At 32.3% G+C, this 18,634-nt stretch overlaps 1 protein-coding gene across 2 annotated transcripts; it reads left to right on the top strand.

Annotated features, from left to right (window-relative positions):
* The first annotated feature begins 1,897 nt into the window (after positions 1-1,897).
* MS3_00008529 (uncharacterized protein) lies at positions 1,898-4,859 on the top strand. Of its 2 annotated transcripts, XM_051216859.1 has the most exons (3): positions 1,898-2,037; positions 3,353-4,280; positions 4,315-4,859. In XM_051216859.1, exons 1-2 carry the CDS (start codon positions 1,962-1,964, stop codon positions 3,607-3,609), a joined length of 333 nt encoding a protein of 110 aa, XP_051065478.1. In that variant the 5' UTR covers positions 1,898-1,961; the 3' UTR covers positions 3,610-4,280; positions 4,315-4,859. The 2 variants fall into 2 exon arrangements, with proteins under 2 accessions (XP_051065478.1, XP_051065477.1); XM_051216858.1 differs by having other exon boundaries at positions 3,347-4,859.
* The last annotated feature ends 13,775 nt before the right edge of the window (positions 4,860-18,634 follow it).

The raw sequence follows: 18,634 nt of genomic DNA, 5'->3' as shown, positions 1-18,634 counted from the left end.
GGAATTGAATAATGATAAGGTAGATTACGTAATAATAATTAAATAGAATTTGAAAAGTTAAGATAATTCAAGAGGATGAGGTGGTGGAAATGTGTGAATAAAATTTTACAAGTTGAAATCATGAGTCAATTGAAGCTAGACCACCATGGAAAACCTGGAAGCACTGGACGGCCGTTTCGTCCTGGTACGGGACTCCTCAACAGTGCGCATCCACGACCCCGCACATTAACACCGTTGGATGCCGGCTCAGTGGTCTAATGGTTAAGTGCTCGCGCGCGAAGCCAGTAGGTACGGAAACAAAAGAGATTACCAGGGTAGTGATAAGTTTATTAAAGTCTCTTTTTGAATGCGTAAATCCGGTTTCAGTTTCTTAATTGCAATGGCTTCAGCAAAGCGGAGAGTGGTAGTACTTCTATGTCTATTGATAATTTTAAACGCGTGCAGAATATCGACGGTATGCCCGGTGTCAAGTAGATGCCGAGCTATTGCACTGTTGAAAGCTTTAGTCCCTCGCAGCGTCAAGTTCTTCGGAATATGCTCAGAAATGCGAACCTGTACTCTTCTCTCAGTTCTTCCAATGTATGTGCTACGGCACGTACATGTGAATTGGTAAATGCAGTTGGAGCAACTGAGGGGAGAGGACTTGTCGATCTTCGTTTGTTTCAGTGAGCAGTATGTTTTCCATAACGTAGTCAGTTTGGCTGCCGGGTAGGCCACTTTTAAAGCGGAATTAATTCTGTGATTGGTAATTCCGGCGACTTCATCTCCTTTGAAGCGCAAGGATAGGAAGCAGGTTTTTTTTTCAACTGTATCATGCTTTTTTTTGACCTCTGACCTGTTTCTAGCATATATATATATAGTTGTTATTGTAATCCAGTTATTTACACTCATTTATGTTAATTGTTTCACACTATCTCCATGTAAAAATATTCTATCACAATTTTGGTTTGTAAGCAGCTGACGAGAAACCTCGAAATAATATGAATTCATACTATTCTGCATCAATGTTTGTTCTTGCTCTATTTAAATTCATAAAGGGAACCAATTGCATGACATTCGATTGTCTTCACTGGTATTCCCGTTCACTACATCGTTAGTGTCTTACATAGTTAAAATCGAATAAACCTTCAAATGTTTATTGATAGAAATGAAATTAGATGACCCACTTGAAAACTCATAACTGAAATATTAAATTAAAAGAATAATTACAGTTAAAATATTAGCTTTCTATTGAAATGAAATCGTCATAAGCACAGCGATATTCTTCCATGGTATATAATAAAAACACAAAAAGCTTCATTAAAAGACACTTAGAACATCAGAACAACATACGTTAGTACGTCATACAGTTGGAACAGAGGATCATACTGAATGTTTTGGCCATGTTTAACTAATGTTTGATGACAAATGTGGAATACAACGAGATAACACACTTAAATAAAATAAAATAATATATCTGTTATACCCAAATGAGTAGAAAAATTAAATGTTCCGACGTTTTGTCACTCATGTAACCCATTTCGTCAGAGAATAAACAACTAAATCAAATAAATCCAAGTTTAAGTATTACACATTTGTCCTAAAACATAAAATGTTTCTTCTTTAAGGCAAGGTGACAGAACCAAATTAGCTATTATATTAGTACAAACTAATCCTATTTTTATTATATATATCACACTTAAGTTTTATTTGCTTTTAGGATAACATTTGTTAGCACACAATTCATCTTAAATCACCGGCCAATCTGACTCAGTACTAGCACACTCACTTTATCAAGTTCATGTTAGTTTTTTTCAACTTATTACAAGTTTATCATTGTTCTGAAATCAAGCCAAAACATGATCACATTCATATAATTTAACCATTACTATAAAGACATGTCTTACTCTATTAAACATGTATATATAAATTAGGATTTTATCATTAAATGTTAGTAAATCTATACTGCAATATATATTGTAATGAATAGATATATTCAATATATTATTCTATGGCTTATAAGCATAACCTTTACCTTAGTTATATCCAATGAAAGTGGTATGTTCAATATTATATCCATATAGATATATTTGTATTATTTATATATAACTACATGTAACGAAACTTACTAGAGTGATAGAGTAATCATTATTCAACTATGTATCAATATGATATGTTTAGGTATAGTTTTCATCAGTTCAACAGTGGTACTGTAGTGAACAAGAACACCAGTGGGGAACAATCGACATAAGTAACACACACCACAGTAATATTAAAAATTGAGTATTTGTAGTTAAACTAAATGAGACATTAGAAAGGAAGAATGTATTTGTAAAATCTCAGCGAATGAATTTGAAGTAAATCGAAATTATTCGATAATTTTGTTGTTTGATTAGATTTTCCTTGAAAAAGCTTGGACGAAACGTTGGATTTACTTCAAATTCCTTCGCTGAGATTTTACAAATACTGTTCTTCCTCTTTAATGTCTCACATTAACTCGGCGCCCAAATATTTTGAAACTATTCATTCAAAGTTAGACGAAAGTTCTTATTTAAACTAAATGGGTATGATATATATTACATAACAACATGCAACTTCCAGCTAGTTTATTAAGTTCGTCATGTTTCATTTACATGTTACTAAACAAATCCTCTACTAATCAGTAGATTCTGAGATGTGTTAAGTCTTATTTTAAAATGTCAACAATACTGAACAAAAACTGCGAAATGTAGTTTGTGCAACAATATGTATATTTTAATGGGGTCCTTCACTTTGATGTCAATTAGGTCGGACGATGTTTTCGACGGGCTTACCACTTTTGTGGCCCGATGTCTGACTCTACTTATATCGTATGAATGTTATTAAAATATACATGTCATCAATCCTCGTATATGGTTATCGAATTAATTAGTGTTAGTGAATATAACTGAATTAAGTAAGCCGAATATGAGAATGGATTTCGAATATGTATATTTTGTACAATCTTTGGTCTGTACAGATAATCAGGGGGATGAAGCGAAAGAAGTGAAGAGAAGAGAATGAAGTGAAATGACGCTCAGTGGAGAAGGCGAGTGAGCCAACTCAATTAATTCATTCTTTAATCAATATTTATAGTCACACACAATAAGCCACAGGCATATGATGAATAGGATAAGAAGTGTACACACATATGCTCATATAAAAGCAGTTAAGGTTGATAAGTGAATAATTAACAAGGTCAAAATGTGACTCAAGAAGAATGAATAAGTTGGCCTGTCGAGAAGCTAGAATAAGTTATGTGGGTTTAGCATAGTAACCTACACTACAATATGTGTTGGCATTTTTGTTCATAATTACATTGTTTCAAATATTTTTGTTTGAATGCTAGTACCAGCTGTACAAAAGAACTGTGCACACCTTAATGATTCTTGCAGTCGGATTTTCTTTCGTCACTGTTGTGACAAATTAGTTTGTCATGGGTTCTTCAATGGAATATGTGTTCAATGTCTTGGTACAAATAAATTATGTATTTGGAGCTCGGACTGTTGTAGTGGAAGCTGTTGGTTTTTTCACTGTCAAGAAAAATATAGTAATGTTACTACAGATATTGTGAATACTACAGAAACCCAACAAAATGAGACCACTCCATAAATACTTACTCTGTAAAAATATTTACATCTAAAATTGTTAAACAGAACAAATACAAGATTGTTTGCAAAGATACTTGATTTTTCGTATGTTGATAAATCTGAATTTACATGACTTTGCCTGAGAATTTATAATTATCTGGACATTTTGTAAAACCTTCTATTGTTACGCATTACAGTTGCATTGAAGAAAACTTCAAAGATAAATGGTGATAACTTGTAAATAAATTAGATTTGGACAGTTTTATCCAGTTATCGCCTGTGGTGAAAGTAGTATTCAGAATCTAACTCGAAACTAGCTATCGTCTCAATGCTCAAATCATCAAAAACTGCGGTCTCACAATGAATAAAACTGTTTTATGACAATAATAGTTATCAGAGCAAGAAGAGATTCACACTACTGTCCTCCGTATATACGGGATTAATTTGGATACAGAAATTCTTCATTCGTTCTTTATCATTTATCTTGGGGGACTTGGAGTTCCCTGTTTCGTGACTACTGTTGGTTAAGTGCTGTCGACTCCATTTTTTTAATTATTTTTATTTAGTTCTGAAGCATAGTCAAAAGAACTTACACATAAAACCTAGTAATGGTGTCAATATGATGTTGGAGGTTTCTTCTCAGAATTGTTATATTTCTATGGTCAACTGTTTCTCAAACTCTTCTTCTTTAAAGTAAAAGGGAATTTGGTTAATTTTATTCTAAAAGTTTTGTTACCATTATACGTTGGAGGAAGTCATCCGACGTTCCTGAGTAGATCAATATAAATATCCTGTTTGGTTGGAAGTGATTCACGACATCTGGTTTCGTCATTTCTCTATGATATAATATTACAAAGATTAGTTAGCTGATAGGTTTTGTTTTACACCTATCTCATGAACATCCTTTAAAGAATGGTCATAGCCTTTACTTACATCCATGTATAGCTATATAGTTCCTACATTACTCGACATATATCTACTGTACACAAGTGTTTTGTCAAATTTGTTTCTGTAGGTAGATAATGTTATTCGGTAACATAATTTACAGTTCTTGATTGTGAAATAACTATCGAAATTTCACTAGTTCATATATTTTATCATTTAATGTTATTTTGTCAAATCATATCGTACAATATAAAACTGTTTAACATCCCTCAATCTTCCTGGTTGATTATAGTCTCCGTTTGTACCGGTGATATTATATTATAATTCAGAACGATAAAAAATCTATTCATTTGAAATAGGATCACTCGTTAAAGTGTTGACTTTAATTACATTATCTCATTATTATCAGATGCGGTTGTCCAGCTGGTAATTGGTACATGAAAGAAGTCAGACTTACAAGAAATGTGTTGTTCTCAAAAACATGAATTAACTTCCTTGTTTCATTAACAAGATACAGAACAGTTATTAGGGGACGCTCAACTATGATACAGTATTCGGTCTTAGTTAAAAGGACACTTGAATAATTGGCTTATAATTTAGATATGTAGTAGGTTTCTTTATCAGTTGTAACTTAAACGGTACGACAAAAGGTTGTTTACATTAACTCCAGGTGATTAAGAAATTGACATGGAAACGATGACAGGGTGTACCATTTATAGAAGCAGATGAGAGTTGCAGCAGTATTATAAGCTGTGTAGTCGTTTTAAATTATGGAAAATAGTAAGCTGTGGAAAATGTTAACTTTGTTTTATGCACACATTCAGGCAATCTCAGCGTTGTTTTCAAAATAAATGTATTGAGACAATAATATGCTAGTATCACCGGAAATTCGATAACCAAGAGACAATCTGCTTATAAGTGAATTTATGAAGAACTGAAATCAGGGAAAAGATCTAGGGGGTAGAAATTAACAGTGAACACAATTTCACAAGGTTTAGGCAATTAAGGAATTATGTGAAACCAGACTTTAGGTTAAGTCCTAGATATGCATATAATAAATTGTTTTCAGAACTACTGAAACAGATTTATTCATTTTATAAGTTGGTAGTAGCCACTGTTTTCGGAATCACAATTCACAAAAGATTCAGACAATAACTAGACAATAATCTGACAAACTTCTTGAATAACATATTATTCAATCATGTGACCGCCATCATACAGTTAATTTGCATAATTCAGAGCCTAGTTATTCAAAAGTTTTATTTATAAATTAATATATCCCATCTAATTATTTTGTATATCTCTTTTGATCACAATGAAGTTTGCTATTGATTTATACCATATTAGAAGGGAAACACTGTTCTATTAAAACAACGAACCATGGCATTGAGAATGTGTCTACTAGCCATTGATGTATATCAAAGTCATTCGGTTCTAAGATACTGTCTGTATGTAGCTTTTTTAATACTATCAGAAAAATCATGACTGATATATCAGAAGTAGCAATGGTAATTACTTATTATTGGCAAATATGGCAAGCCATATCGTTCTTTTAAAATTGATTGAATTCATTGCAATTATTACTCATTTATGACTAGTTACATATATATCTGACAAATGTTTTATCATTTTGTGGATAAAATGCCGTTTACTTCACAAGCAGAACACAAACTCCTGAGTAGACTTATTAACATATTCATGACAAATAATCATCGAAAATGATAAGAAACTTTAGAAACAAATTATTTTCAGGGAGCGTTTACATTTCTGGAGATTATATAGATACTGACAGGTTGACTTCCATTATGAATCGGGATTGAAAGCAAAGGAGGAAAATTTGCCTCCAGTGTTAAAATGATACATGTTCTCTACATCAGTTATATTTCGGTAAGACGATGTTTTATTTGACTGCATCTAATTCATTGTAGTAAGATCACTACTATCCACTCATAAATTCATGAGTTTCCAAAAGTGTATTGATCAGTTGACTTGAAGTCATTTTCTGTTCTACTCACAATTCTAGTCATCAAAAAGTTTACTAAGTACCAGTGTGTAATTTTGTACATTCAACCATCGTTAGCATTATTAACTTGAAATAATTAAACTACTCCATAATATTAAGTAGCTGACCAGGAAATAAAGAATAGGAAGGAAGATCAACAAAGACTACATGATTCTTAAATGAAACGAGATCAACTATTGAAACACAACTGTGTGAAAATGTGATCTTTCGTGAATTCTATTTATCAACTTTAACCTTTTTTCATTGATACATCTCAATTCTCAAAGAGGCAATGAATGGAGTCAGGAAATACAATTATATAGAACCTTGTAGCAAGCTCTTTCATGGTGGCGGAGACCATATGTTCCTTTCGTTCACACTGTTGCATCTTCAGTACCAGATATTTATATTCTTCCTCATCCTATATAAAAACGTCTCAAATGCAAAAATACTAAGAGAATAACTTTAAGTTTAGTTAACCATTTTACTGGTTAGTTTTTCTAGCGAGTTAGTTTTCTACGGGATTGGGTCGCTGATCTCATGCCCAACCCCCCTCCTTTATCCGGGCTTGGGACCGGACCATTTTACTATAAATACAAATGAAAGTGGTCAATATACTTTTACGTTTTCTTTACGGTTATATACTTATCTAGTACATTGGGCTTGAAAGTTTTTTGCTAATCATTTAATGACAGCACCCACTACCATGCTAAATTGATGACTATTATTTCTAACAGTTATAAAATGCCAACATTCAGCGTAGCAACAATGGTGAGCTATGCGGAAGCACTAACGATGAAACCAAATAGTATATTGCATCTGGTAGAGTCTTCAGTAGGCTATAGCGATAACGCACCATCAATAATCACTGCAATCAGATATTATTGACGGACCATCGATATATTTCAATGGTGACGAACGTACATTGCGCTACAGTACTAAATATGGCTTAAATATAGAATTACGTTTGAGTAATTGTAGTGATCCCTGTACCTTTAAGGTAGGATAAAATGTCCGAATCATAGCAATTTTCTCAAGGTATCATGATGAGCAAGTGTTTCGGCAGGTCCAAGTTCTCCAGTCAAACAGTTCCAGAAATTCGGATTTGGATGTATGTAATTAAATAGCAGAATTTTGAGAACATTAACTTTGTATTGGTTTTAGAATGACTATTGTATAACCTAACACTTAAAATGGTTTTGATGAGAATCCTTAAAGTAGCCTCTTGAAAAATGAACGCAGTCCTAGTGTCTAAAAAACTTGCAAAGCACAGTCAAAATATTCGTTGAAATCAACTATTTGGAATAAACACGGTTTTCATTTAAATTGTTGACCACGACTAGATAAAAACAATCATATCAGATGACCATATCTATTCTTACATATATCCCATCCAATATTTGTTATCTTACAATCAGAAATAGTGAACTGTTGCCCAGAGTGGAACCCAGAACACATGTTTGTTTAATTATAACTCATCAGTCTGATGTAGCTGCATTCCGGTTTTGATGTTTGCACTGCCAATCGAAATCATTACATCCATCTTGAATTACTTAACAAGTTATCCACTGTGCTATTGAGTCCAGATAGCCACCGACTATTTTAACACATATCATGTTTTTATAGTTAAGATTTTATCCCATGAAACTTACGAGTTCTAGAATGTACGAAGGAAGTATTTTGAACTTCTCTGTTATTCACTATCCATCTATTCAAAAAAAACTTGTGAAATAATAATTATCTTGAGGGAATCCGCACAGGATGCACGTATCTTAACAGTTAGTAATCAGAATTCGTCCCTAAATATATATAAAGACATAGTTCAAACCCCATACGGACAATGATGTGTGCTTTTCTATATTTCTCATTATGTCTACTTATCCCTTCTTAGTAGAACAACTGATTGAGTCTGAACTTCATTCAATGGATTGAGATGCTCAATGGGGTTTCGAGATCACCATAATCTGGTTATTAAGAAGGGAAGAGAAACGCTATCTCGCGCAAGAGGCTAGAATCAAAAACTGAATAACAATGCAGCTTTTTATGATCAATAGTTCATTACCGGCGACAAACATCTAACATGAAAACTTACTGACGGTACATAAACTACTGAATATTAACAATAAGTAGTATAACTTAATACATAAAATTGAGCCAATGGCGTGAAAATATTGTTGACAGTTCAAAGCAACTTGAACGTTTTGATTATTTTATAAAGTCATACTTCGGTGAATCGAGGAGTTGGTGGAATTCATATTTCTGTTACACCACCTACTACTGCATAGACAAGTTTCTAAGGATTTTCCATTGTTACTTTGTCGACAATATCAGCTTAGATTCATACAATAATTATTCAGATAGTCGGTTGGTAATTTACGATTTTGGAATTCAAGAAAATATGTCATTATAATTGTTGTTGATGAATAACTGAAGAGAAAATTTGCGGTTCTAGGTTCGGTTAACATCGGTTATATTTTCTGTGAACTGCAGGAAAACTGTTAATATTATAAAAATGTTTTCAAAGCTATGTCAACTCTATGCAAAAGAGAGCAGATTTGGTATGAATGGATATTTCCTAATATTCATCAACCTGTTATTAGGAAAATACTTATTCTCAGAACATTACATCAGAGAAAGCTTTCCTTGCATGGTATATTTCGTAGTGCGGTGTAGAAATATGATGATGATATGCGAGCTTCCCGTTCACAAGGCCAACCAGCTACTTAGTATGAACACCGGGGACGAGATTCAGATTGAGAGAGTGGGTGAGAGGAAAACGATTCGATAGACGACCAAGTCGAGAAGTTGCTGTACACTCACTCATACGTATAAATAATTTATTTCCTCAAAACTTCAGGCCAAATTTTTTGCCGATGATCTATGTCTCTTTCCTTGGTAGTGGAAGCCATATCATGCCAACCACGTGAGTTTCTCAATTGATTGATGTCTGACTGACCTACCATATCACGTTGTATATTGTTTAGGAATTGAAATCTTAACTGATAAAAACGGTGTTAAACATCACAAACCAACGTTTTTAAATTTTTCTTTATCTATGACAATAGAACAGTGAAAAATCTGTTTTGTTGCTATGCGTTTCGTATACGCAACCATTTTATCTAATGAGCATTCCTACTACGTTTAAGTCTTTTCCTCAAACTACGTAAACACCTTGTGTGTAATTTGGCTAGAGCCGGAATGACTTGTATTTCGTAGATAGTAGATCAAGGCTACAATGATAACAATTTAATGTAAAATCTATATTTTGTGACTTGTTGTAATGAGACGTTACTCATAGGGGATTGTAGAACCATTATCATCCATTTAGCTTCAAAATTAAAGTGATCGGTTATTAGTTTTATGAATTGTAGCTGTAATATATTCATTTCTTTTTGGTCTAGGATCTTACACTAAGTAGCCACATAACTCCTTGTAACTTAAGGTTATTTGTAGATGATGTAAATCCTTGGGATAGAATAAATTCATTTAATTCACAAAACCTTATTACTCTTTCTCTTTTCGAAACTGAAATATTTTTATCTATAATGACTGCATTTCCACAGATCCATTGAGTTTGAGTTCGACACTAAGCATCTTTAGGTTTAGTCATTTGCCAAAATATCACAGAAGTCATTCAGTGCTATCGTTGAGTGATTGTCTAATTGGTTATATGATTGCACATCAACTGGAGAGTACGTGAAATTAATTGACATCTATGAACTTCATCTTCTTTCCGGTTTTATAATAGACTATTATCCATGACTAGTTCAAGTTTTATCAAATCATTTACAAAATTTCTATATTGTGAAAGTTGATACCATTTTTCTAGAAAACCATTTATCCCATCCGTTATTACCTGTTATTTCTATGTCGAACCTGATCTTCTGCTTGATGAAACAGTTAATACACTAATTTTTGTCATTAAATTTCATTTGTTCATTGCATTTTACAACTTCATTTATGTTCATTAATTTACATATTTCTCAGATGAATTACTCTAATCATTTTTTTGAAAAATGTGAGGTTTCAATTCAACAATCGAGTGCCATTCTGTAACTTATTGTACACATTTCCTTTGTATTCATTTGTAGGTATCATTACCAAGGTTTGACTTGATAATTTCGAATAAATTGAGCATCTTATAGATTGTTATAAATAAATTAATATATTTGTAATACCCCAATGAGTAGAAAAATTAAATTTTCTGACGTTTCGTGACTTAGTATAAGTCACTTCTGAAGAAGTCACTTACAATAAGTCACGAAACGCCTTGTATTTGTTGTTTTGACAGTCTAATCACTGCTTAGATTCGTCATAATTTTCAACCAATTAGTGACTTAGTTTGCCAAAGTACCTTCACAGAATTACAGATTGTTTGATGGTGTAAATATTATATATTATCCAGTCGTTAGAACAGAAATTTTTTATGATTATAGATACGATTAATGGGAATGCGAATCATAATTAGAATTTTTATATAATTGTGAATATATTATATGTTCAGTTCATCATTCAATGATTGGTTACTCTGAAGTTTCAGAAGTACATTTTATTCTAAAAACATTAAGTATATTATTATAAAGTATCCTATCGATTATACCAGATTTGAAGTACTTGAATGACTGTTGATTTATGAAATAATATACTTTGTGGTCTATGAACTCTAAGTTTTCATAATAATAAATGGTACTAGTAAATGATACCGAACTGAATCTAATAATTATGTTGGAAGTATTGCATACATTACAAGTTGAATGTAAACGACTATTTACAATATAAAATTAATTAATGTGCAATTATTCTTTTATATCAGAAAACTATTAAACAGTCATTATAGTTATGTCGAAAGTAATCAAACAATTGGAGAACATTTTAAATCATTATATGTTTATTATTGTAGACGATATGATACGATATGTATGTAACATAAGCTAGTTTGGTGATAAAAATGTACAAGCATGTTTATAGCAGAGACCACTACAACATTCATGATTATATTGACAATCAACTTCTGGTTCAAAACATTTTACACACGTACCAATTCCACAACTTATTACTTGACAAAGATTTGGTGAACAACATGGATAAAGCGGTTCACACCTTTGGGTTAAATTTGCACAAACTGAATAAGCACCTACAATGATAAAATACAATAAACGTTTAAGTAGCAACTATACTATTATGATGAAATACAAAAAAAAGAAACTTTACTGGACGTGTTTTCATAGTTTACATTGACAGATAACCTTCTGAATTGAATAGTTTATAATATTTAAATTAGGTAGAGATCCTGAATATCACAATATCAGAAAGAGATATTATTCACAAATAGGAAAATGTATTATATGTATACTACTCATTGAATTAATGAAACAGTGGAAACTCAACTATGAATATGATGTAATTTGTCTTGCCGATTGAACACTACTTGTTATATCTGGTCGTCTCTGATTGTTATTTAGGAATCGATGATCACTTATACTCGAAATAAGGGACCTCTACAATTCACACGACGCGAAAGTAAGAACACAAAGACTGGTATAAGTGAAAATTTATTAACCACGAAACACGACGACGACGACCCTAGTCGACTTTCGGAAAAATTTGAGAAGACATGTCAGTGACGACGGGGGAAAAAGAACCAAGAATTATCATTCTGAAAATATATATAACATTGTTTTATCATATTATAACGGGAAATTACTCACATAAATTATGCACATAACTATCTATGATTTACGAGTAGTTTTGACACCATATTACTTGGTAACTGTCAGTTTAACTGGTCATCTGTTCATTTAACCGGATGACTACAAAATGAATCACTGGTAAAGTTTCAAAATAGCTTTTAATAGTTTTTGTGAATTTATTGTTGTGTGAGATTCTTCGGTCAATAAAGTAACACTTGAATACCCTTTTTATAACTGCAAAAATGAAATATTAATTTATTACGTTTTATAAGGTTGTTGTATTATGACATATGGTTTTAAATATATGTAATGCAGTGATGTTAACAACTTTGAACAACCTGTTATTGATGAAATGGAATAATATTCATTTGTTATTTATTCGTGAATTGGTTGAAGTTAGACATTAACATCGTTGGATGCCGGTCGGCTCAGTGGTCTAAAGGTTAAGCGTTTGCGCTCAATACCGATAGGCCCTGGGTTCAAGTCCCGCGAGCGAGGTCGTGGATGCGCACTGCTAAGGAGTCGCATACTAGGACGAAACTGCCATCCAGTGCTTCCAGGTTTTCCATGGTGGTCTGGCTTAGATTGACTCAGGAACCCGACTATTAAATTGTTATTTATTAGTCTAGACTTTATGAGCTAGCTTTAACAACACTTTGTAAGTATTGTTACCATTCAAAAGACTAGTAAGTTAAGCAATAAATTATATGCATGTATACGAATACAAACGTTTATGTTTCATTCCATAAATGTTAGAGTTAGTCAACTAAGTGTTATGAACTACTAAGAAAAAACAGCTTTCTTCTCTTTTTAATGTATTTTTCATTGTCAAACAACAAAATAGTAGTGTGATTTGTTCTTCCTATATGGATAGATATAAGCAGTGTGTAGCAGGAGTAACTCCACCTGGAATAGGGAATGGAATGCTCAACAGCGGAGAGTGAAATAAAGAGAAGAGGAACGAAACCAGATAGCGATCAGTATAACGAAAGGATTGGAAGAATGATGGAATGTGAAGGACAAGTGAAGAAAGATATGCAAATGATGTATTAAATGTATGATTTTCATGTTTTACAAATGTTCCGTATTGAGTTTTAGTTCACTGCAGTAGGACCTATGACAGTTGATGCGATTGCCTGCTTTTACATAGCATACTTTGCAATAAACGAGATTTACCAAACTTGAAAGACTACGGACATAATGTCAGATGATTTTAGGTAGTCCATAAGATACCCTGAGACAAATCAGCAAGGTACACCTGCCAACTTTATGGAAACGATGACCCATATGATATTGCTCAGCTTTATAATCCGACCACTGTTAATCATCTAACATCAAAACATAGTATGCACGATTATCGAGTCACTTAGGTTTGATCGACAGAATTTGATCAACACTAAAAGGCTAAATAAAATATGACACTATTTACTACTCATTTACCAATCAGTGTATGCAATGCTTAGTTCGACTCGTTTATTCAAAATGAAAATCAACATTCTTAAAATGACAATTTCAACTTGTTGTAAGGTTTAAAATAAACTGAATACCGATTGAATAGCAGATATTATACATAAAAATTTTGTTTGAATGCTATCAGTAACTAAAATTTACATGAATTCAAACATTTCACATGAAAAACATATTTGAACTTCTTAAACAAAGCAAATTTAGATGGCGTCCAGCATTGAAATCTGAGACACACGTTTCATCTTATTTGAGACTTGTTAGGTGAATTCACTATCCATCTTTGTTTATAATTCCTATGACTTAAAAGAGTATCAAGGCAATCCACAAATGATGTACATATCCCAATAAAAGACTGATCAGTCCCAAATATTTATGAGAAGATTCAAATAAACAACACACGAATGAATACTTAAAGTTTTTTCAAAAGTATCTCTTTATTATACAAAAGATAACTAACTTACTTGGTATTCCATTGGTTTGTTTATTACTCACTATGGTTAATAGAATAAAAAGAACTAGAGATAAATGATGATGCATATTTCAATAGTTGATTTAAAGTAATAAAAAAAGACCAAATGTTAATCTTTATCTTATATAACAACACTCATAAAGTATAATGTTTTATAGTAACTTATAACTGAAAATAACAAAGTTTATTTTCATAGAACAATAATAACAATTAAAACAATTCACATAATTCAAAACATAAAAAACAGGTTGTTTAAAGTACATTTTAGTTGAAATTAACTTAAAACTATTAATCATATTACACAACTAGAATTTTTATAAGCAAAGATGGCTAATAACTAGCAGTGAGATCCAAGACGCGTGTTTCGTCCTATTTGGGACTCGTCAGCTGGATGTACCTGCATTTCAGGTACACAAGCACAAGTAAGTGGCTATTAGGACTCAATAGCTAAGTGGATAACTTGATGGCGTTTGAAGTGAATGGTAATGGGTTTGAGTTCAAGAGTGAACATCAACTCTGAGATGTAGGTCCTAGAATAGAACGAAACGTGCATCAAACTGGATTCCACTGCTAACCACTATCCATCGATGCTTATAATGCTTTTGAATTAAGGTTATATCGAGGCAATACGCACAATATGTACATATTGCCAATAACAGACTGATCAATTGCAGTCCTAAAAGCATCAATGGGAAGATTCAAGTAAATAATACCAAGTGAATTTAGAATTTTCATATGTCTTCTGTTCTTTTTTTTCCGATATTCATATCATTCCTAAATCATAATTATTAAAGTCCAAATGAAATTACATAATTAGACAAATTAGTTAACTTAATATGAAAGTATATTAACTATAAATCGTTTTATTAAAGCTGAATAATCATTAATACTAAAATTTGGGAAGTAAATTTTGTTACACTGTTGTTAGTAGTTTAGTTTACTTGACATTGGATATAGTAGATACAGATATTAGATGGCTAAAGATTGTCATAATAATACAAAATTATTTAACAACCAAAACTATTTCACTGAGATTATGACAGCCACTAGAAGCCAGAAAGCATTAGACAAATGTTTTGTTCTAGTATGAGACACCTTAATAATAGTGAGAATGTACAGCACTAATGGAGGTCAAAATCCAGAACTTTAAGATACTCTACGAAAATCTCATACTAAAAAGATAAGAAGAGTGGCCGAGTGATCGATGGAAAAGATGCTAGTCCATCTGAGTGCAGATCTCGCAAGTGAATAGTATTTTGCTAAAATACAATAGTTACAACGCATATAGAATTTTAGTGTTACGATCGGTTCCTAACATTCTAGTCTTAATACATTAGCTATTAGAATGCAAGTTGAGCAAATGATTAAGATACTAAAAAGTTCATTCATTTATCAGAATCTGTTGATATTTTAGCTTTAATCTTGTAAAAAATAACGCCTTATTTCTGATAGACCTTTTTTCATAACATATAATGCTTCGTAAAACAACCTACTCTCTGAATACTGAACCTTTTCTGTACGTTATTCACCCTCCCGCCCCCCTGTAGTTATATCGAATGCTGTTTCTCAATAGTTCAAGGTTCCGTAAATGATCAACGATTATATTATCATCCAAACAATTCAAAATATGGAATTTAGTCAAACACATGTTATCCAATATCTGTTAGTTTGTTATAAAATTTAAACTTCAGTTCAACAATCCTTATCTTTATTCTGACTCATTGTTTTTATTATCTCAAGGTAGTCAATATGAGATTAATTCTACCTTGAAAACTGTCTCCGTTCACTTCTTGTTTTTTACTTATCAACTTTAACAAACTATCATTTTTATGAATAACGTACTTACCCATGTTACTCCACGTGGAGGAATCTAGACCAGCCTAAACAATTCTTTGCAATTGTTTCCAGTTGCTATTCATTCTTTCCATATCTTCTCCCAATTCCTGACGCAATATGTACCTTAGTCCTCCTCTTTTCCTTTTCCATTCAAGATTTCAAGTTAGTGCTTGCATCGTGATGCAGTTAAGTGATTTTCTCAATGTATGTCATATCCAATTCCAACGTCTTTTCCTAATTTCCTCTTCAGTTGAAAGCTCGTTTCTTCTCTCTCACAATAAACTGTTACTGATGCTATCCAGTCAATGGACATTGAGTATCTTGCGTAGACAATTGTTTATAAATAATTATACCTTTTGATGTTATTTGTAGTAGTTCTCGGAATTTCAGTTCCATACAGTAGAATTTTCTTGACATTCATATTAATAATTGTGACTTTCATGTTGACTGGTAGTTGTTCTAATTTCTATATGTTCTTTAATTGTAGGAATACTGTGCTGCCCTTCCAGTCCTTGTATTTAGGTCTTTATCAGATTCCCCTTGTTTATCGATTATGCTGCCCAGTTATCTAGAACTTCCTACCTCTTCCAGAGCCTCTCCATCAAGTGTGATTGGATTGGTGTTATCCATCTTGTATTTAAGAATCTTTCTTTATCCATTATGTATGTTGAAGCCTACTGATGCACAGGCTGATGCTACATTAATTATCCTCATCAGCATTTGTTGGTGTTCATGGTACAGTAGAGCTCACTCATCTGAGAATTTCGAATCGTTGAACTGTCCATTGTATTCCAATAAATCAAGAATTTAATTTCACTTTTTTTGATAACATTTCAACAACTCTGATATTATCATTATTAGGATTGTTATAAATTAATTGATGTATCATTAAATACTTACTTTGAATCCGTTATCCAGACATTATCAGCAACAACCTACTGTGGAAGAGAACAAACTAGATGTCAGTGGATGAAGAAATCAGAAAGAAGCACTAGAAGTGGATAGGAGATACATTGAGAAGAGCACCCAACTGTGTTACAAGATAAACTTTTACTTGGAATCCTCAAGGCGAAAAGAGAAGAGAAAAGAACAAAGAACACATTACGCTGAGAGATGGAGACAGACATGATAAGCATAAACAACCACTGGATAGTATCAATGATGGATAGTGTCTAGCAGTGAAATCCAGGACGTGCTTCTCGTCCTATGTGGGACTCGTCCAAGAGTGGACATCAACTCTGGGATGTAGGTACATCCAGCTGACGAGTCCCAAATAGGACGAAACGCGCGTCAAACTGGATTCCACTGCTGGCCACTATCCATCTATGCTTACAAATAGCTTGTGAATTAAGGCGATATCGAGGCATACGCACAGCATGCACAATTGTCAATAACAGACTGACCAACTGCAGTCTTAAACCTCAATGGGAAGATACAATCCAAACAATACCAAGTGAACAATTGGATAGAACTAGAAATGAAGGCCCAAGACAGATTGGGTTAGAGAATGCTTATTAGTGGACTATGCTCCATTGGGAGTAACAGGCGTTGGTATGTAAGTAAGTAATCACTAAATTTTAACTTTTAAATTATAACAATCATATTCTTATTATCACAATCAGTTTTGTTTAACCAATAATTAAAATAATTAATTATAAACATGATTGTAATATAAAATATTGTATATAATTTATCTTCATTCTTCATTGGAAATTCTGTTACACAAATACATACGTCACTGAGTTATATCTTCATTATATAACTATATATATATATATATATATATATATATATATATATATATATATATATGATAGGATTGAGAATATGACTTAAGATTTTCGCATAACAACTCAATTGCACACCTAATCAAAAACACAAAACTACTGAAGTACATTTACGTGAAATACAAAAAAATGTTGTTTTTTCAACAACAAAAAAACTGTGCTTTTTTGTAGTTAGATATAAAAAAAATAATTTTCATCGATCAATGGTTAACTTCAGAATATTCATGATTGAATGTTTATTATGAATGAAAGCAATTAACATTTTTTTTGTATACGAATAATCTTAATTTTTTTCTACATTTTTCTTATTTTACACACTGTCATATGTTACTATGCAGTTGAGTTTGTGTGTGTGTGTGTGTTTTCTTTTTTTTCATAACGAATAGATTCTAAATCAGTTGTCTATATCTAATTCCGTTTGTAAATGTTACATTATCAACGTATGATGTAACTGGACAATTAAAAAGAAAAGATAAATGTATGTTAATGTAAGGGAATTGTTGAGATTATTGAGTTTTTATTAGTTAACTTGATGAACTCATCTTTGACGATCAAATGGTACTGGACAGTTATTTCATTCTAGTATGAAATCTTTACAAAGTTGGCTCTCGAGAGAGATAGAGAGAGGTAATTCTTAGAGTTTTAATGAGAAAGTGTGACCAATAGAGTTCAACTATAATAGTGAATATTTGTAACTCAATATAAGAATGTTGGAGATGTTATTTTCTTTGATCTAAATAGTTTAGTTGTAAAGCCCCAGTTGTCATTCTGGATGACATCATCGGCACGTGATTCCACCGTGTCTATATTTCAATATTTACCAACCGATACCATTGAAAGATGGTTGTGTAATATCAAGGACTGACTGAGATAAACTGTTATATACCGATGAGAATAATTAATGATAACTG

The sequence above is a fragment of the Schistosoma haematobium genome, chromosome 6, assembly GCF_000699445.3.
Source record: "Schistosoma haematobium chromosome 6, whole genome shotgun sequence".
NCBI classification, from domain to species: domain Eukaryota; kingdom Metazoa; phylum Platyhelminthes; class Trematoda; order Strigeidida; family Schistosomatidae; genus Schistosoma; species Schistosoma haematobium.
The sequence above is the reverse complement of the archived record's forward strand: the minus strand, read 5'-3'. Positions and strand labels throughout refer to the sequence as shown.

What these genes read in the sequence shown, in the direction of transcription:
- MS3_00008529 (XM_051216858.1), top strand. Translation starts at nt 1,962, where the DNA reads ATGAATAGATATATTCAATATATTATTCTATGGCTTATAAGCATAACC. An exon ending in AGTTATATCCAATGAAAGTG is followed by an intron (nt 2,038 to 3,346) that starts GTATGTTCAATA and finishes TTTGAATGCTAG; the next exon opens with TACCAGCTGTACAAAAGAAC.